Genomic DNA, 21,951 nt, shown 5'->3' with positions numbered 1-21,951 from the left:
ATTAAAGCACCTAGTATAGTTCCTACTCTATTGTAGGCAGTCAAAAAATGATAGTGTTACCATGCATATATGGAAACTTGATAAATGAGAGATGTATATTCTGAATTAGTGGGGAAGGGAGGGTGTGTAAGTGTGCTAGGTCTGCCATAACAAAGTACCACAAACTAAGTGGATTAAACCACAAATAACAAATAAACAAAAATTTATTGTCTTACAGTCTGGAGGTTAGAATTCTGAAGTTAAGGTATTGGAAGTTTGGTTCCCTTTTGAGGGCCATGAAGGAAAAATCTATTTTAGGCCTCTTTCCTTGGCTTGTAGATGGCCATCTTCATGTTCACACTGTGTTCTCCCTACCTGGGTGTGTCTCCAAATTTCCCCTTCTTATAAGGACATCAGTCATATTGGATTAGGACCCACTAATCTAATTAGTGCTGGATTAGGTACTGGGCATTATCAATGCAATGTATGATTTTTGGGGGATAAAATTCAATCCATAATAGGGTTATTATTTATTAGTGGCACCACAGAAACTGGTTATCTGTATGGAGAAAAAAACCTCTGAATTCCTAGCTCCCATTATATTCAAAAATCCTTATTTAAATGTTAAAGACTTAAATGTGAATGGTAAAAATGGTAAAATATTTAGAAAATATATAGTAGAATATCTTTATAATCTAGAGGTCTGGAAGAAATATTAAAGTGCAATATAAAATGCTAAAACACAAAAGATGATATTTAAAATATTTAAATTTGATTATATTAAAATTAAGAACTGTAAAAAAAAGACAGTATAAAGAAAAAAGAAAAGGCAAGCTGTGATTTGGAAAAAGATATTGGCAAAACATATAACTTATAGAGCATTAGTATCCAGAACACGTAAAGAATCAATAAGAAGAGAGATGACCCAATAAAAAATTGGGCAAAAGAGATGGACAGACATTTCATACCAGAAGAAAAATGAATGGAAAGGGAAATGTAATTTAGGTACACAATGTGAAATCATTTTACAACCATCTGGTTAGTGAAAATTAAGAAGGTAGGCAATTCCAAGCATTGTCATGAATGTAGATGAAGGGAACTCATATACACAGCTTGAGGGAATGTGAATTGATACAAGAGTTTAGCATTATCTTGTAAAGTTGAACTCTCATGATTTCATTCTGGTACATGTCCTAAAGAAACTCCTATACAAGGTAATGGATACAAGACCATTCATAGCAGAATGTTTCATAAGGACAAAAAACTGGTGAAACAGCCCCAGTAATTATGCCAGAATACTATTTCAAAAATTTGAATATCCAAAAGTTAGGATATTACAGAATTTTATAAATGAATAAACTACTACTGAGTACATCCATATGCATGAATTTTGAAAATCTTGCATGAAAAACGCAAGGTGTAGAAGATTAAGTTACAAATCAAGAAAAATTAAATAATATATTGGTTCACTTGTATATTTATGCAATAAAACAAGATAAAACTGTGAGAGAATTATGACACACAATTTAGGATAGTGTTTATTTGGGGGAGGGATACAGAGAAATGGAATGGAGGGAGAGGCATACAGGTAGATGTAATATGGGTAATGTTCTAGTATAGTCCTTGTTATGGGTTCAACTGCTCCCTCTCCCTAAGAAGATTTCTTGAAGTCTTCACCCCTCATATCTCAGAATATGACCTTATTTGGAAATAGGGTAGCTGCAGATATAATTAGATAAGATCAGATCATATGGGAGTGAAGTGGACCCCTAATCCAATATGACTGAGGCCATGTGAATACACAAACACAAAGATAATGGTATATGAAAATGAAGGCAGAAGTTGGAGTGATTCATCTACAGGCCTAAGAATGTCAAAGATTGCCAGGAAATCACCAAAAGTCGGGCAAGAGGTATGGAATAGATTCTCCCTTATAGCTCTCAGAAGGCACTAACCCTGCTGACACCTTGATTTCAGACTTCTAGCCTCCAGATTATAAAATAATAAATTTTTGTTATTTAAAGCCACCTAGTTTGTGGTATTTTGTTACAGTAGCCCTAGAAAATGAATGCAGTCCTTAAATCAGGTAGTAGGTTCGTGGGTGTTTATTTTACAATTTACAACTTATAAATGTGTTACAGATATTAATTTTATGTATCAAATAGTTACATAATAACAATAAACATAAAAAAGTCATTGTTATTATTATTATTATTTATTTTTTTTTGAGACAGAGTCTCACTTTTTTGCCTGGGCTAGAATGAGTACCGTGGCATCAGCCTAGCTCACAGCAACCTCAAACTCCTGGGCTTAAGAGATCCTCCTGCCTCAGCCTCCTGAGTAGCTGGGACTACAGGCATGCGCCACCATGCCCGGCTAATTTTTTCTATATATATTTTTAGTTGTCCAGATAATTTTTTTATTTCTATTTTTAGTAGAGACAGGGTCTCGCTCAGGCTGGTCTCGAACTCCTGACCTCGAGCGATCCACCCGCCTTGGTCTCCCAGAGGGCTAGGATTACAGGCGTGAACCACCACGCCCGGCATGTTATTATTTTTATTACTACTGAACTGGGGCATGTTTTTACTATTAGCCTTGATGGCAAATTCCAACAAAGCTTTCCCAGACAATTTTATTTAAACTATAAAAGTCAACTTCCAAAACTCCCTTTGAATTTTACGGAGTTTTTATTTCAACCTCAGTGACACAGAGTCCCTGTTTCTCCGACTTTATTATTATTTTTTTTTTACTTCAGCTCATCATGGGGGTACAAAAGCTCAGGTTACATACATTGCCCATGTCCCACCAATCCCCCTGAGTCAGAGCCTCAAGCGTGTCCATTCTCTAGACAGTGCACCTGGCACTCACCATGTAGTCATACCTCCATCCCCACCCCCCAACCCCCACCTCCCCGAGTCAGCACCTTCAAGCATGACCATTCCCCAGACGGTGCGCAACACACTCATCATGTAGGCATACTGCCCCCCCCCCGTCTCAGTCTGATATCCAATTGGTATCCTTCCCCAATGTGCATTTAGGTGATGATCAGGGAAACCAATTTTCTGGTGAGTACATGTGATGTTTGTTTTTCCATTCTTGGGATACTTCATTTAATATAATGGGTTCCAACTCTCTCCAGGAGAACCAAAGAGATGTCGTATCACCGTTATTTCTTATAGCTGAGTAATACTCCATGGTATACATATACCACAATTTACTAATCCATTCGTGAATTGATGGACATTTGGGTTGTTTCCACATCTTTGCAATTGTGAATTGTGCTGCTATAAACATTCGGGTACAGGTGTCTTTGTCATAGAATGACTTTTGTTCTTCTGGGTAGATGCCCAATAATGGGATTGCTGGATCAAATGGTAGGTCTACTTGAATCTGTTTAAGGTATCTCCATAATGCTTTCCACAGGGGTTACACTAGTTTGCAGTCCCACCGGCAGTGTATGAGTGTTCCTGTCTCTCCACATCCATGCCAACAGGTGTTGTTTTGGGACTTTTTGAAAAAGGCCATTCTCACTGGAGTTAAGTGATATCTCATTGTGGTTTTGATTTGCATTTCCCTGATGATTAGGGATGTTGAGCATTTTTTCATATGTTTGTTAGCCATTCTTATATCTTCTGAAAAATTTCTATTCATGTCATTTGCCCACTTTTTGATAGAGTTGTTTGATTTTTTCTTGCTGATTTTCCTGAGTTCTAAATAGATTCTTGTTAACAGTCCTTTTGTCTATGCTACCCAAAGTAATCTACAGATTCAATGCAATCCCTATTAAATTACCAACATCATTTTTCACAGATTTAGAAAAAATAATTATACACTTTGTATGGAATCAGAGAAGACCCCGTATAGCAAAAGCAATTTTAAGCAATAAAAACAAAATGGGAGGTATTACTTTGCCAGACTTCAACCTATACTACAAGGCCGTGGTTCTTAAAACTGCCTGGTATTGGCACAAGTGCAGGGACACAGACCAGTGGAACAGAACAGAAAATCCAAGTATAAAACCATCCTCATATAGCCATCTAATCTTTGACAAAACAGACAAAAACATACTCTGGGGACAAGAATCCCTATTCAATAAATGGTGCTGGGAAAACTGGATAGCCACATGTAGAAGACTGAAACAGGACCCACAGATTTCACCTCTCACAAAAATCAGATCACGGTAGATAACAGATTTAAACCTTAAATGGGAAACAATTAGAATTCTAGAAGAAAATGTAGGAAAGACTCTTATAGACATTGGTCTAGGCAAAGAATTTATGAAGAAGACCCCTAAGGCAATCACAGCAACAACAAAAATAAACGAATGGGACCTGATTAAATTAAAAAGCTTCTGCGCAGCCAAAGAAACAGTCACAGGAATAAACAGACAACCTACAGAATGGGAAAAAATTCTCCGACTTTAAGTATAGTGGCACACCTTTTGAGCAAAGTGTCCTTCCTCTAATCCTGAATGAAGGTGATTGACAAGCGCACACCTGTCATGGAATGTTATCTTCTTGTAGACAGGCTGACATCAGCTTTGCCTTTGTTTACCATAAAGGGAATCCTGGCCATCTAAAATCACATCAAGATTTTGGGCATGTATGCCACAAAAGTGCATTTTTCTAGCCTAGAAGCCACACCAGAGCAGAGGCTTGGGTGCTTTGTTCACACAGCTGTATCTCTGCCTCCTAGAACAGTGCCTGGCACAATGTAGGTGCTCCATGAATTTGTTGAATGAATGTATAAATGAATAGTTCTGTTAGAGTGTCCACTTCTTAGAAGTAACAATTCCAACTGTACTATTGAAGAGTTTATCAACCATCCTCCACCCTCTACTACTTTTTGGTCAGTTAGTTCCCTTCATCTGCTGATTCACCAATTCTTTTTCTTCATATAAACACTCCAGGGCTGTCTTTGGGGACTTTGAATAGAGGGTCAGTTTTGGGTCTCATAAGGCCGGGGACAAACACGTTGGTGTGTGTGTGTATGTTGCTATTGAAGGTAATTATTTATTCTTCCTTCTTCCTTACGGATTGGTAACATGCTCTACTAATAGTAATGTATTCTATCTTGAGGAGAAGAGATGTAGGTGGTTTAGAATCTTTTATTAATGCTAAATGAAATGTGTCTCGATTAAGGAATGAATTCTAAAAAAGGAACACCAAGGATACATAAAAAGTTGATACTTATTTTTTCTTTTTTGCTATTCTATCCTTTATTTATTTTAATTTTTTTAATTTTTTTATTTCAGCATATTATGGGGGTACAAAAGTTTGGGTTACATATATTTCTTTCGCCCCCCCCCCCCGAATCAGAGCTTCAAGCTTGTCCATCCCCTAGACGGTGCACGTTGCACTCATTATGTATGTATACACCTATCCCCCCCCCACATCTGCCCAACACACGATTAATGTTGTTCCTAAATGTGCTCTTAGGTGATGATCAGTGAAACCAATTTGATGGTGAGTACATGTGGTGCTTATTTTGCCATTCTTGGGATACTTCACTTAGTAGAATGGGTTCCAGCTCTCTCCAGGAAAATACAAGAGGTGCTATATCACCATTGTTTCTTAGAGCTGAGTAGTACTCCATGGTATACATACACCACATTTTATTAATCCACTCATGTATTGATGGGCACTTGGGTTGTTTCCACTTCTTTGCAATCATGAATTGTGCTGCTATAAACATTCGAGTGCAGATGCCTTTTTTTATAGATTGTCTTTTGTTCTTTTGGGTAGATGCCCAATAATGGGATTGCTGGATCAAATGGTAGGTCTACTTGTATCTGTTTAAGGTTTCTTCATATTGCTTTCCACAGAGGTTGCACTAGTTTGCAGTTCCACCAGCAGTATATGAGTGTTCCTGTCTCTCCACATCCATGCCAACATTTATTGTTTTGGGACTTTTTGATAAAAGCCATTCTCACTGGAGTTAAGTGATATCTCATTGTGGTTTTGATTTGCATTTCCCTGATGGTTAGAGATGCTGAGCATTTTTTCATGTTTGTTGGCCATATTTCTGTCTTTTTTTGAAAAATTTCTATCCATATCCTTTGCCCACTTTTTGATAGGGTTGTTTGATTTTTTTCTTGCTGATTTTCCTGAGTTCTAAATAGATTCTAGTTATCATCCCTTTATTGGATGTGTAGCATGCGAAAATTTTTTCCCATTCTTTAGGTTGTCTGTTTGCTCTCGTGACAGTTTCTTTGGCTGTGCGAAGCTTTTTAATGAGAATTATCTAGTACTTTGTGAAAGAATTTTATGTTATTTTGAATATGTTACATAATGAATGTTATGATCTGACATTACATTGGTAAGAATTTCTTTTTTTTTTTCACAGTAGCTAAAGCAGCTGATGTTAAGTGAGGTGCCCCAGTGACAGCCTGAAAGTTTTCAAGATCCTGAAGTATAATACTGAAATGCTCACTATAGCATTTATCAATTCAAACATTTGGTGAGTGGTCAGGCATTGTCTTAGGTGATGACAAAGAGATGAACAAGACCTCTGCAGGAGTTTCAATGGGGATTTCAGTGGGACAGACATAAGCAAACTGATAATCATAATATAATGTGATTAAGTATTATTAATGATTAAAGGAAAGAATAATGCTCAGTGCAATTCACATTTTCAGTGTGGCTTATTACATAGTTGATCTTTGTCTACTGGCCATCCAGATATAATAGTTCTCTACCAACCAGGATATTTGATTAACCAAAATGTTTAATCCCTGTCCATATTTGAGTAGCAGTTTATTTTACACATTATAATCATATCTCAATACCTACCACGGGAGAAAACTGTAATCATTCCTTTCTACAGTTAACGGCTAATTTATTTTATCTCACTTCTGCATTTTATGATCCTTTCCAATTTTCAGGAATTTAGAGGCCCCGTTTGATTTTAGAATGGAGAAACAAGGTTTGTTTCTGTGTGGCACTGTTTTTTTTTTTTTTTTACATAGGTGGTGGCAACATTTTACTAAAATGGAAAGTAAAAGTCAGTAATAGATTCACATAGTGTTTAGCTAGAAAAATGAGACACAGTTAATAGATATGGATCAAAAAGGTATGGAGCAAAAAGCAATCACCATATAAAAAATGGGTCAAATCATAATTCTTAATGAAAAAGTGGATATTTCTTTTCTTCATTGTAAAATCATCTCCAGGAAATTTGTTAGATGTACATCTCTTTGGGTATACATATCACTAGAAAATTTCTCACCAATGGGCTTGAAAAATCAAAAAAATGTTACTAATCCCTTATCTGTAGGTGTTCTTAAAGAAGGCATCTCACCCCTCTCCCTTCTCACATTCCTTAGAAAACTGGGAACAGTCCAGTTCTCTGTGTGACGGGGAACCCTAAGGCTGTGAGTATTTCCATTCAGAACACTTGGCTTGAATCTCCCTGGGGGGTATCTGCCACAAAGCCTTCCCGCAAACACAATACCTCTTTCTACCTGATTTCTGTATACTTTTCGGGCTGAACTTGGAACGAGTTCAGTCTGCAAGCTACAATCTGACAGCCCAACACACTCTCTCTAAGCTTCCCTCAGTTCTCCAGACTCCTATCTTGCATCCTCAGAGATGACTCCTTTCCCTGGCAAACGAGTTTAAGACAAAACTTTCCCTAGCTGGTCCAACGGCTGAGAGGGCAGCTCCGCCGCTAATGGGGTGGCCATAGCATCCGAGCGCGGTGCCTTCGTCTCTCCCAGTCCTGCTCTGTGCCCGTGGGAAAGGGGGCGGAGAGGAGCGAGAAGAAGGGGCGGAGGTCACCCGCGCCCTCCGTCTCTCCCAGGCTGCGACGCAGCTAGGTGCAGAGGGACCGGCGGGGCCCCGCGGGCAGGCTCTGCGCTAGGGGACCAGCGGCGGGCGCGAGCCGGCGCCTGAGCGGGAGTGGAGCGCTGCGCTCGGGGGCGGCGGCGGCGGCGGCGGCGCGGGGTCGTGCGCTCCATGGCGCACAGAGGGGCGCGCTCTTCTGCTCCGCAGCGAGCCCGGCTGGCGGCCCGGGATGCCAAGGTAACCCCCCCTCCGGCGGCTGGATTCCCAGGGTTCGGCTTCCGGATGCCCAACCCGACCCAGGTTTAACAAACCCGCTCCCGGGGCGCCCAGCGGCAGCTGCAGCCGGCTGAGCTGAAGGGCGCTTAGGCTGCGCATGGCATCAAGTGTGGACCGGATTCCCAAGCTGGGGAGACCCGCAGGGACAGAGGGGGACTTGGGCCGTCTCGTCCCCATTCTGAGCTGTGCGGATGGGGACTGGGTAGCAAGGGTCTCAGAGGAGGGAAATAGGCAAAGAGATCGATCCCCTTCTCGCGCGCGGTTCCTTGCGGGCGACACCTTGTGTTTGTCACCCCGGGCCGGCGCAGACCTTTGGCGCCCCCCAGGGTGGTAGGGAAAACAACTCTCTGGGGTTTGAGTAATTGCAGAAAGTTTCAGGGTGTTAGTAGGTTTGGGAGAATGTTGCAAGGCGAGGCCTGGGAGTGGTGGGGGTAATAACCGGCGAAAGCTGAATTGTGAGTAAGACCTGGGGGAGGTGGCCGCCCTTCGGTCAGTCCACGCAGTCCCCCTCGGGCCAGTCCCAGGAAAGGCTGGCTCCGGAATTCCCAGCCTCCGGGAAAGCTGCTTGGGAAACGCCAATTCAATTAGCTCGGGGCAGGGTGGCTGTGGTCGCGTGTATCGTGTATCGAGTGCCTGTGACTCAGGCCTCAATTCCCCTCCCCCTAGGGAAACGGTGACAACTAAATACTTCTCCTTGCATGTTGCTACTCGGAAGATGTAACTTAACAGCCTGTAGGCAGAGGTGCACAGAGTGAGCGCGGCCCGCCCCCTTCCCCATCATGAACCAGGATTTCTGCACAGGTGGCAGCTAGACCAGAAAACCTTTCTAGATTCTTACCGCTCTGCCTTCCATGCCTCCGATGTGTGTGTGGTTTGCTATTACTTGATTTAGGCTTTAGAAACGTATTCAGAAAAGCTCCATTTAACATCAGTAAACTTGCTGGTCCCCTTACAAAGTTTGGAGGAGATTAGTCTGCCTGACAAACAGGTAGTTCGACTAAGGGATGATCTGCAGTTTGGGGACAAAACCCATCATAGAAAAGAGCAGAGAGTTTGAAAGGACATGTAGTTATTTCAGTAGGCTATTATGGTTTTTAAAACTTTATTGGGTTTAAATCTAATCTTGTTGGCGATTTTGTAAAATTTAAAAGTTTTACGGTGTCCGTGAAGTGTCAGGAAGACATTTAGGAGCTGCCCATTTGCAGAGAGGCTACAGAGGTTAACCAAGGGGTCTCAATTTTGGCAGCTTCTTTACCTTGAAAATGAAATGTGGAACCACAGGCAGATGTGTGCTGCTTTCAGTATGATGCAACCTTGCTTATGATAGGCCAGATAAATCCAATCCCACCGCAGGGTGCTGGGGCTCTTCAGTCATAAATGTCAGATGAGCCATAATGCCGTGTTCATAATTCCTTTCTCTTTATGCTACAGATGTTTGGACTGCAAGGCTGCACAGTTTTGAGAGGGAGATGACTTGAGTGACCGGCTTTTATTTCTACAACAATGTCCATGAACAATTCCAAACAGCCAGTGTCTCCTGCAGCTGGGCTCCTTTCAAACACAACTTGCCAGACGGAAAACCGGCTTTCAGTATTTTTTTCAATAATCTTCATGACAGTGGGAATCTTGTCAAACAGCCTGGCCATTGCCATTCTCATGAAGGCATATCAGAGATTTAGACAGAAGTCCAAGGCATCGTTTCTACTTTTGGCTAGTGGCCTGGTGATCACAGACTTCTTTGGCCATCTCATCAATGGAGCTATAGCAGTATTTGTATATGCATCTGATAAAGACTGGATTCGCTTTGACCAATCAAATATCCTTTGCAGTATTTTTGGTATCTGCATGGTATTCTCTGGTCTGTGCCCACTTTTTCTAGGCAGTGTGATGGCCATTGAGAGGTGTATTGGAGTCACCAAGCCAATATTTCATTCTACGAAAATTACATCCAAACATGTGAAAATGATGCTGAGTGGCGTGTGCTTGTTTGCTGTTTTTATAGCTTTGCTGCCTATCCTTGGACATCGGGACTATAAAATTCAGGCGTCGAGGACCTGGTGCTTCTACAACACAGAGAACATCAAAGACTGGGAAGATAGATTTTACCTTCTACTTTTTTCTTTTCTGGGGCTCTTGGCCCTTGGTGTTTCATTCTTATGCAATGCCATCACAGGAATTACACTCTTAAGAGTTAAATTTAAAAGTCAGCAGCACAGACAAGGCAGGTCTCATCATTTCGAAATGGTCATCCAGCTCGTGGCTATAATGTGTGTCTCCTGCATTTGCTGGAGTCCATTTCTGGTAAGAGCCTGATGTTTTGACAGTTTGGGCTTTCTTGGGTTTATCCATGTTCAGTTCAAGATTTGTTGTCTTTTTCAAAGTTGTTAGTCTGTAAGTTCAATCTTTTAAATACTAGCATTCACTCCTACCCCAAATTTATGTCGGCAGTCAGCTCTGGCTTAGGATGTGCCATGTGTGCTATGACACACATGGTTATTTTCCCATAAGTCTGGAATTGAAAGAAATGTGCTGCTACATAATTCTAACCGTAGTGTTATCTGCTTGCAGTGCAGTATAAAGTAGTTTTAATAGAAGTAATACTTTTAATGTACTGAATATAATTAGTTTCTAAAATGTGAACAAAGTGACCAACTATAATACAACATTGGAATGGACTTCAGTAGGTCTTGGTAGAAAGTCACACAGACTTTTAACTTATAGACGTGGCATATTTGCTACCAGGTTCTTCTAAACATGTAATGACCAGGCCTCAACTAGCAAGGGGTGGTGATGAGTTGAGATGGTTGGATAGTTCAAGTGAAGAAATCACTAGTTCACTAATCCAGGAACAATGCCGCCAGTTTTTTTTTTTTAAATTTAGCCTGCAGCTATATGTGATAGCTTGATATTTTTATTTGGAAATGAAGGCTAAGATTGAGGAATTAGCAACAAACATGAATCATTCATATTACTTTCCAGATAGAAGACAACTCCTTCCAACATTTTACTTTATGAAGGAAGGAGCGACAACATGATGTGAATGAGAAAAATCCTTCTGTAGAGAACAAGTGACAGCAAAGCTGTTTTCATTCTTTTTTCTGTAACAATGGGGAAGTGGGCTGGCATCCAGAGATAGTCATACAGGTGATGCAAAGGTGGAAATGAGACAAAGGTAGAGGTGAGGCAAAGGCTGTGGTCATACCTTACCTGGTAGAACGAAGGTGCTTGTTACTAATGAATTTTCCTAAGCCTCAGACAAGTCCATGGCCCCCAAATTGTTGCCAGTGAAGTTTTAATAAACAATGCAGATGATTTTTATACATGTAAAAACTTGTGAGAGCTGCTGTTGTAGATAGATGCTACGATAAAGTCAATTGTATTTTACAAATTGAGTTCTACTTTTCTAATATTTCTTTATTTCTATTCATATTATTGCCTCACAATCAGAATTTGGCTTCTTGAATTGTTAAATTATTTAAATATTTTTTCATGTTGTTCTTGCGTTGGCCAGATCTGAAGGACCCACCCAGGGGGAGGGTGAGCCTATCAGTGGCTAGTCAACCTTTAGAGATCTGCTTATTGTCAATTGAGGAGGCCTTAGGTGAGCCCAACGAGGCTCTGATTTGTGCTTATAGTGTAGTTGTTTGAACTGAATAACAGAGATCAGTTCTAACAACACTGGAACCACTTCAGTGTTCATTTTTGAGGAGTTTAATTTATGCCACTTGACGAAAGGAATTTCCTGAGGATAATGCTTTGTTTTCCTTAGCTAAGTTTTGAAATAAAGTAGCTTTTCAAAACAAAAAGTGAATCTGAGTGAATTGAAACTAATTTGGGGGTTGTAAAGGGAATACAAAGAAAATGAGAAAAGAAGTGGCTGAAAATGTTTAAGGAAACTTTTCAAATGAAGGTCATAGCTCTGGAGAAAACCTTTAAAAGATGAAATAGTGAACTAAATGAGAGACAGATAATCTGGACAACTGAGGTAATCAGTTGTGTTTTGGTTTTTGTTCTGAGGTACCTTAAAGATTCTGTTTAGCTCTGGTTTTTTATTTTGAGCAACAGGAGTGATAAACTAACTACTGTAAAACCATGGAAGAAAGTGAAATTTTAGGCTCTTGCCATGAATATTTTGAGTTTATGTTTTTCCCTAATTTCCTTTCCTGGATTTTTGGTTTCCTTCACTGTTAGAATAGATACCACAATTTAATTCACATTTTGGACCTATTTCCTAGTGGAAACATAGCTTCATTTTTCACAAAACATTTTCTGAGGTCTATTTTCTCTTTACCTATGGATTATTGATACGTCTATCACACCCATATAGCAATATTTCTAAGATGCTTTTTCATGTGAAAATTATTTTTGTGTTAGATGGATAGGAGGCATATCACAGAAACTCCTTGATGCGTTGATTGTTTGAGTTGTTTTAAGCATTCTTTTCATTCCTGGTTTCTTTTGTGGAGAATTGTGTCTTCATGGCAATTTCTGACTAAAAGATTTATAACTTTTGTGGTCTGGGCACAAGTGCCTTGGGGATTACGTTAGGGTCATCAGACAGGTATAAATGGAACTCTAGTAAAAAATTTCAGGCTTGAGAATACCAAAATAACACCCAACACTAAGATGTCAGGTGAAACATTTCTCCTTCCCCTCCCAAGTATCTAGGAGGATTTTAATAACTGAGCCATCATTCTCCTGCCCACTTTGTACTTTAAAAGCTTTTTACTTTTTAAAATACCTCTGAAACCAGGCTTCTAGAATCCCATAGATATACAATGGTGGTGACAGCTTTTAGGTCAGTGTGCTACTTTATACCATGTGCCTTTTCTCTATGATTGATAAGTGTGAATTGTTGGAATTGTGATTTGAATGAGCATCTGCACGTACTCTGACCTGTGTTCACTGTCATTTTCTAGCCTCAAACTAGAAAAAAGGTAGAGGTGTACGCACTAAAAGGAGGAAATGGGAAAGGTGCAGATGGTGGTGTCTGTGCTTGACAGAATGTAATGTGTTAAAACTTACCAATAGTGGCATCATTTCTAAAACTACACAAATTTATTTGGAAGGGGATACTTATTAGTGATTGTTTGAATATTCTCTTTTTAATAGACTATATTTTGTTTTTTGAGTAGTTCTAGGTTTACAGGAAAATGAGTGGATATCATGGAGAGTTTACATATCCCGCCACCCCAGGGAAGTGTTTCCCCCGAGGTATTATTAACATCTTGCTTTGGCACATTTGTTTCAGCTGATGAGCCAATGCTGGTACATTATGATTAACTAAAGTCTGTAGTTTATATTAGGGTTCTCTCTTTATGTTTTATATTCTGTGGGTTTTGAAAATGTATAATGACATGTGTCCTCCATCAAGTATCATACAGAATAGTGTCATTGCCCTAAAAATCCCCTGTGGCTTTAGAAAACTTTAATGTGTTTTATTTTCCCAAAAGGGAAAAATGTGCTTTTTTTCCCCCAGTAAATGACATTTAGGAATGTAGTAAAACATAGTATTTGTTTAAACTGTAACATGCAAAGGACTTTTAAATTTTATAATATCAGACTTTTATAGTTTTAAACATGGTTAACTCATATAAATTCATTTAATTACAATCTCAACTGAAAAGTGCAGGAAATTACAACAGGCACTTATTAGCTTATGGTTCTGTTTAGCAACAATTTAATTTCAAAAATATTTCAAAGTGAAACAACAATTATAAAATTGTTCCATGTGCATGATAGGTGAATCACTTTTCCTTAATAAGTAAATCTTGAAGACATTCTTTTGATGTTTCCATTGTGAGGGAAAAAAGGCATTTATCAGCATTTTCAATAAATATTTTCTTAATAATATTTGTTTCTGCCTTTATACAGGTAATGATTCTTTTTAATGCTCCATTTCTAGAATGTGTAACTTTAAAAAGAATGAATTATTATTGCTATGAATATCTCACCTATTTGGCAGAGCAATAAATACTTGTTGACTGGTTGACTGAAACTTACGTAGTATGGATGTCAAGAGATTGGAAATGATTGACCAGAATATGGATTCTGAGTTTTGTAGGTAAGAGTTAAGCAAGTACTGAAACCGAATGGTAGTTTTAATCTGTTCCCTAATCAGCAACTGTAGACTTCAGACACTATTAAACTTCAGCTGTCTTTTAGTAGAAGGCCATACATTTGTTTTACCTTTTCTTCATGGATAGAAAATCATTTTGAATTGGGAAAAGAAGACTGTGTGGGTGACTTTACCCAAGAAATGCATTCTCTTGCATATGCAGGTTTTGACTGTGGGTTTTTCTAAGGTTACTTTTATGCTAATACTTCCAGTCAACATAGTTAAACATTATTTGGTCACTAAGGTGTTTGTCAGATATAGATCATGTAACTGGGTGGCTAATTGAACTTTGAGTGAAATTACTAACAACACTGGCATCATAATGACCAGATCTTAGAGGGCTAATGGCAAGTAGTGGAGGAACATGACATCATAAAACATTTTCGTATTAGTGAAGATTGTTTTCTTTGAGAGGCTGACCCTCTTTGTCATATTTAAGAGTGGTGTAGTAGGAATCTGTGTATGTATCTTGAGTGCATGCCTCAACACCCAAAGGATGGTGAATGGACATATGTTTTAAGTGAAAAGAAAGTGTATAAACATGTAAATACATAAATGTGTACATGTATATATATTCTGTATGTACATGTGTATATATATATATATAGTGTATGTATTTCTGTATATACTTATGTATCTGTATATTTATATACACGCAGACACATAATTGTTAAATTATTCTTCAAATTAAAAAATTAACCAATCCAGCATTGGATCTGATTAGACCAAATAAGAGGGCTTATAAAGGCTGGCGTTCTAAAATTTAAAAACACAATGGACTCTTTTATACTGTTGCATTAGATAGTGGAATGTAGATCTTTTTGTTTTATTCTTGGATCTCTGCTGATTTTGGAGGCAATATTGTCATAAATTGTTTTAGTTTATTTTTTTGTGTGTGTGAAGTGGGAGTGTCCCTTTGTTTGGAATATGGAAGCAGCATTGAAGTTTCCTGGGCACAGGACCTGATGTCAGCTGGGTTCTACTTCAGTGAAATTCTTGAACAACTTACACCCATAAAACTCAACATTCATTTCTGGAAGAAAAGGTACACCTTAGAGATATGTTAATGTAGTTTAAGTTCAGACTGCTTTCTCACATTCGGGTGGGCATGCAGTAGGTGACATGGGGTCAATGACTGCAGCTGGCAGAGGAGCTGTTCTGAGAGATTAGGGAGCACATTCTCACCCCCAGTCTTTGGTGATCTCTTGCCTGGAACACTCTCCTCCTGACACCCCTGTGGCTCTCTCCCTCATGCCTAGCTGATCGCTCGAATATCCCCTCCTCTATCCGGGCTATCTTAAAAAGTACCCTTTCTCTTTTTCTCTCTTTTCTCTGCTTTATTTCTCTCATAGCACTTAGCAGTATCTGTTAACACTGTATACATTTCACATTTCTTTGTTTATCTGGCTGTTTGGCTTTTGCCCCTAGCACGTATGCTCTTTGACAGAAGGGACCTTGCTGACTGCTATATCCTCAGTTCCTAGACCAGTGCCTGGCACATAGTTGCTGTTGACAAGTATTTGCCAAACGAATCTCATGGAAAGGAGGGCCCCGTTAGTGACTACACTCATATCTGATTTGGATTCATTGTGCTGAGGAGGTCGGGACCTGGTTGATAGGCCCTGGGAGTACTTTTAATACATCTAATTGTGATTTGTATTAAAGAGATCCGAGAGGAGGCAAGTTTCTGTTCAGAGGTTCCCTAAGAACACCAGTTGGGAGTGGAGTCCTGGAGAATCCTGGACATTCTGAAGTTAGAATCCAGGGTTAGAATTTAGGCATTTTGTCAGCATCTAGAGGAATTTCATGGATAAACTGGACTTAGTATTTTATTTTATGACATATTTTTTTTTTACATGTCACTGTTTCTGTTAGTCTCAATGGTCCTTGGTGGCTTGATTCTATGTTATTAGTTTGTGTTTTAGTTTCTAAAAATAGTGGGCCATTAATCAGTGTTTGTTAAGTTAATACTGATGAACCAAGTATTGAATGGGAAGTATAGAAGGCAGAGGAAAATATTAGGTAATAGAAATTTGGATTAATTTTGCCCCAGAGTCTTTAGCACTGCCTTTTTCTCTGTAGTCACATGATTTTTTAATAATGTATTTATTTTTTTAGTGGTGTTTTATCCTTGAGGGAATCAAATCAGGGGACAAGAGGAGAAAATTACTTTGAGTAAAGACTTCCAGATATTGCACGTTTATTGTCATAAAATGAAATCTTTATGGTAAGTGTTGAAATTTGTCTGAAAAACGGGCTTGCTTGCATCATGTCTTTATCAGCTGATTGAGTGAATGCATATGCCTCAATTTGTACTGTTAAGGAGACTAAAGGTTAAGTAGGTTTTATATTCACCGAGGATTAATTCTCAGAAAAATCCGACAGGCCTGTTTAGTGGACACTGCAGTACCCCACCCAGATCTTCCTTTGGGTGAGTCTTGCTCAGGCAAATTTCCTTCAGCTGAAGGAACTGCCTTGCCTGGGCTTGTGTCCCTGTGCCTGGGGTCAGTCTGTGTGCAGCGACAGGTAGATGTGGGGATCCAAGGCACTTGCCTTTTGCCTCATTTGGGACATTTCTGAAGGGCCATTGGTGCTTCAGAGCTTGCTGAAGCATCTGCCGAGGCCTTTCCTTGCATCTGCTTTGCATCTCCTCTCCTTCCCAATCCTCTTCACAACCCCCAGAAAGCCTCCTGCGTGCAGATCGAAGTCTCAAAGGCTATTGCCTGCAGAATGTACCTCAGGACTATTTTTCAGAAGTCCATATATTGTCCATACATAAAGTGTATTACACAAAGGTTTAAAGTGTGATTTGATAAATATAGTGAGCCATGTATAGGCTATATATGGAATTGAACTCACTGAATATAATTGAACTCCCTCCACGGGAGTGTGGTGTACAATTGGCCCAGCAAAGGTCAATCAATTAAGAAGCGACATTGCTAGGTTGAGAATTTACAAGAAAATGTGTTGTTTTGGATGAGCATGGTGGCCTGGAGTACTTTGTTATTTTAAGTTCATTTACTCTTGGGAAAACATGACTTCCTGTTTTTAAGGAGAAAGAGTTATAAAAATGCCCAAAGATATCATAGACATTGAGACTACACTTAGAAAACATTACTTGAATGATTTAAGTGTAAATGAATCAGAAACATGTGGATTAAATTTATACCCTCATGGATATAAAAATCTTCTGGCTTAATGTGTTTTGGGCTTTTTATTAAGCCTCAAAACATTTGAAGAACAATTCAAGATGTTAATGTGTTCCAAATCTCTCTGGGTTGCCAGTTTTATTTGCTTAGACTTATCCTTATAGGAGATATATAATATGCATTCCATTTATATTTGCTTTGGAAGGCACTTACAGCCACACCAATTTTGCCTGGTATATCAATGTCATTTATCTGTATTCAGAGAGGGCTTCATCCAACAGGAGAAATTTGTCTTTTGATACTTGTAAATATACCTTTCAAAGCTGTGTAAACCTGTCATTCTATCCGTCCTATGTCCTGGGTACAAGAGTGCTAATGCCACAAAGGAGTGGATACAGTTGTGGTTTTATGTAGACAGGGTGGTGGCTTTTCTCACTCCTTCTCAGTTACTGAGTCCCCAAATAAAGTTCAGACTATGGAATGCCGAAATGGAGTGTGGCTGTGGTGTGATGGTGAAGGAGACAGAGACAATTGGATTATGTGAAAGGAACTGTTTTAGCTTTTTGTGCACACTCCCAAATTAGGCCTTCCCTTGAGAATAGTGTGGTTATTCGGCGTACAGGCTGGGGACATGAATGTCAGCCTTACCGCTTTTTAGCTATGACCTTAGAGCTACTCTAAGGTCACATCTGAGGTTACAATAATAGTTCTTACTTAGAGGTACTATAAGATTAAATGATTTGACTTTCCTAGAATCTCGTAACAGAGTGATTGACACATAATAAATGCACAAGAAAATCCAAAAATACTCAAGAAGTCTATTGGTATTATTGCCATCCACTATCTCAATTAAAAGTTCAGATGTGTTTCCTTTTCTCCTCCATCTATAGAAGGGTTGATTATAGTGGAAAGGAAGAAAGAAGCTCATAGCTTCAGAAAACTTTCTTGAACATTTCCATTTGAAGTTTCAGATTATTGCTTCTTATTTCACTATCTCATCAGAAGTAAAGATATTGCCTGCTTACTGCTTGCATTTTATTCTAATTAAGATATTCTAATACTTTATAATTATAATAATTTATAAGGTAATAATTTATAAATAATTAGAATCAAGTTAAAATTTAGTAAGAAAATATTGCAATCTTAAGGTATAAGGCACTACGCTCAGATTGTGAGTAGTGCAAGGGAGCAAAAGATAAAGCTCTTTACTCAAAGAGCCTGTAATTTCTTTGAGATAAATGACATATGATCTTACCCCTTGGAGAGGAAACATAGTATAGTGGTTAAGAGTCTGAGTTCAAGTCCTGTTTCTTCCACTTTTTGTGCCTTGATTTCTTCATGCAAAATAGGTATAATAATAGTACTCATTTCATAGAGTGGTTGTGAGAATTAAATAAATTAATATATGTAAAGCACTTAAAATAGTGTCTGACTTATTATAACTACCATATGTTTCTGTAATTATACAATTAGCATTATTGTTGGTGCTATTACTAATTAATGATGCCTCCCACTAATAATTTTGTCAATAAGATGATTGAAAGCACTTTAAAATTACTTATTAAATGCATAATGGGAGTTATAGGAGCGAGCTCCACAAGTAATTATTTGTTTACTGGGCACCTATGATGTGTCAGGCGCTGTTCCAGATACTAGGATAACAATCATTGTGATTTAACTGTTCATAATATTAATATCTATGGCCTTAAGCAATAATATTAATACTTATGGAAAATGAAGAGAGAAGAGATGTAGGGAATTGAAATATGAATTTCTGTCTTTTGTTGTAACAGAATAGCAGGTATTCTGTTATGAATGTTTGTAGATGAGATTATTTTTTGATAATTTATAAAAGGGAGAAAATTTCTATGGGATAAAATTTAGAAAGAAAAATTATTGGAAATAAATGTGATCCAAAGTTAAGTAATGTAAATTGTAAAAGAGATAATAATATGTATAATTCCTAGAGATAGAAAAATATACAACTGAGAAACTCTTTAGTATTTGGGCCAGGCTTTATAAGATTAGAATACAGCAAGTTGTAATAAATTAATAGTAAAAGCCAGAAGATTTTTCAAGTCATGAAATATGAGTAGAACAATTAAATCAGATGATAAACATTAATAAGTCACATTAATATTTTATACTATCTTTTGATAAGGAAGTGACCCAGTATATGGAAGAGAAATAAATTGTTGGTGAAATGATGCATTACAAGAGCTACTAACTCTTTTTAAGAATTTAAGTTAAGAAAGTTTTAGGAACTAGGACTAAAAATAAACAAAAATAATTAAATTGCTGTGAACATGAATAATAAAATTCATATATGCTTTCATTTAACAGTTAACAATTTACTCCTTGATGTATTCTTTCAGCAAACTTTGCTGGGGAAAAGGCTGTGTCTCTCCAGGTGGAAGGTAAAGGGTAGAGACAGAGACATGACTTAGGAAAACATTCCTGAGACAAATTCTAAGAATCATGCTTTCTAGGTCCTTCATTTTGTCTGTGACCTTTGCACTTCCTTCTCCAGCCTCTACGAGTATCTTCCTTTTCCTTTTCTTTCCACTTTTAATATAAGGTAAATATAACTACTTGCATTCTTCTGACCCTGCTTGGGAGCAGTCAGGGAGGTTACTGGCTTAGTAATAATGAAGGAACCTCTGAGCACAAAGGTGCGCTAATAAGTACTAAATACAATGCAATAATGTTGCTGTAGCAGCAGCAGCAATATTGGTGGTTGTTATTGTTATTACATATTCCTTTATTTTGTTTCTTGCATTTATGTTCACAGAAGGGGACTAGAAAACAAAAGGAAAAATAAAAGTCCCGTGAATGACAGAGAGACAGAATGCAGGAGTGGGGAGAGGACTGGGACAAAGCCATGAGGGCAGCAGAAAGCTGGTGGTGTGCGGGTGGAAAGAGGCACTCATGTGTCAGGAACTCTGCTGGCAAGGCCAGACCTCCCTTTATTTTTACACACATCTTTTCCTTATTGAAGAATATTAAATTTCATGTATTATGTTCCCCCAAGCAACTTAAAAAGACACAATGTTTTCTTTAGCTATAAAATTTCATTGTAAAAAAATGTAGTAAACTACAAATTAAATTTTAAAAAATCTTCCAAATTACACTCTCCAGAGATAACCACTATTAGCCTTCTGGGTGCATCCATCCTTTTACCCATCTAATAAGGTAAATATTAATGTATTATTTTAATTCTTTGATCAATAGAGTAGTTAAACATTTCTTTCTTACAGTTATTGGACATCATCTCCTTTCTTTTGTAAGTGTATGTATATTTTCTAAATGATTTTTAAGAACTCTTTGGCTAGCAAAGAACACATAATTCTGATATATAAAAATAATTGTAAAATCAATTGTTATAAAAACAATTGCTTTTCCTTTGTTTGCTTTTGAATTTAGTGTTTTAGAGAGGACCTGCACTTTGTTATATTCCTCTGAAGAGTGTTGATGTTTCTATTTTAACAGGAAATTAACTTGACCAGACTCAAACTGAAAACTCTCTTAACAGCTCAAATATCAGTTAAATTCTTTTATCCTGGCTAATCATAGTGACTCATGCCTGTAATCCCAGCACATTGGGAGGCCGAGGTGGGGAGGATTGCTTGAGGCCAGGAGTTTGAGACCAACCTGGGCAACATAGCAAGACCCTGTCTCTGCAAAAAGATAAAAATAAAACAGATTAGCTGGGTGCAGTGGTGTGCACCTGTAGTCCCAGCTACTAAGAGGTCTGAGGCAGGAGGATCACTTGAGCCCCTGGCGTTCGAGGTTGCAGTGAGCTGTGATTGTACCACTGCACTCTGGCTTGGGTGACAGAATGAGACCCTGTCTCTAAAAAAAAAAAAAAAAGTAATAATCTTTATAATCTTTAGCTAGGTTGCATGGAGTCTACCCAACAAATGCATGGTTCAAGGGTCAGCTCAAGGTTTGGTCAGAGTTTCTATATAACATTTGGGATTTCCTTTTGTTGATTCTCTTGTTTCCAGAACTCTATCCTCTGGTTCTTCAGGCTAGAAAGACTGTGGGTTTAGTATCAGAGTTTTAACTACTCTGAATGGCACAGACCAGGGTGTGCTCTCAGACTAGAAACTATAAAATGGTAAACTTATCCTTTTCCAAACATTGACTCTCCTCTAGAATTTGCCTGCTTTTGGTTGTTTCTTCAGTGTCTTCAGGTAGTGTTTTAGTTTTTGTTTGTGGTCCAGAGTTTATATTAAATAGCTTTAATTTGAGTTAAGGTTGGTTCTGTAGGAGCTTATTTGACTATACCGGAATGGAACACCACGTTTGGAGTTTAGATTTGGATTGTTATTTTTTTCTTAATTCATGTCTCTCCACTTTCTAAAATTATTTTTGACATTTTCAAAAGTTCCCTGAGGGTATGGTCTATGTTCTTTTTGGTAATCATTGCATTTGCAAAGCCTAGTACAGTACCTGTGACATAGGGTATTGAATAAAATTTGTTAAATGTTGAATGCAGTAAGTTTCATAACCATGCTATAAACAATTAAAAATTATGTAGAATTTGACTGGCATTTTGTGTTATTGGCATTGTTATTGCTGTAATTTCTTTTTGATCATATTATCTCATTTCTAATGTTAGTTATTTTGATTGATTTCTAGA

General features: G+C 38.2%; 1 protein-coding gene across 1 annotated transcript in view; it reads left to right on the top strand.

Annotated features, from left to right (window-relative positions):
- Window positions 1-7,909: 7,909 nt before the first annotated feature.
- PTGFR (prostaglandin F receptor) overlaps window positions 7,910-21,951 on the top strand; it is a 38,899-nt gene continuing 24,857 nt past the window's right edge. Inside the window, exons 1-2 of the mRNA XM_045546423.1 lie at window positions 7,910-8,000; window positions 9,471-10,340. Of these exons, the coding sequence (XP_045402379.1) occupies window positions 9,543-10,340 (798 nt within the window). The 5' untranslated portion in view covers window positions 7,910-8,000; window positions 9,471-9,542. The remainder of the gene's footprint in view (window positions 8,001-9,470; window positions 10,341-21,951) is intronic.

This window comes from Lemur catta, chromosome 3, assembly GCF_020740605.2.
Source record: "Lemur catta isolate mLemCat1 chromosome 3, mLemCat1.pri, whole genome shotgun sequence".
NCBI lineage: Eukaryota > Metazoa > Chordata > Mammalia > Primates > Lemuridae > Lemur > Lemur catta.
The sequence above is the reverse complement of the archived record's forward strand: the minus strand, read 5'-3'. Positions and strand labels throughout refer to the sequence as shown.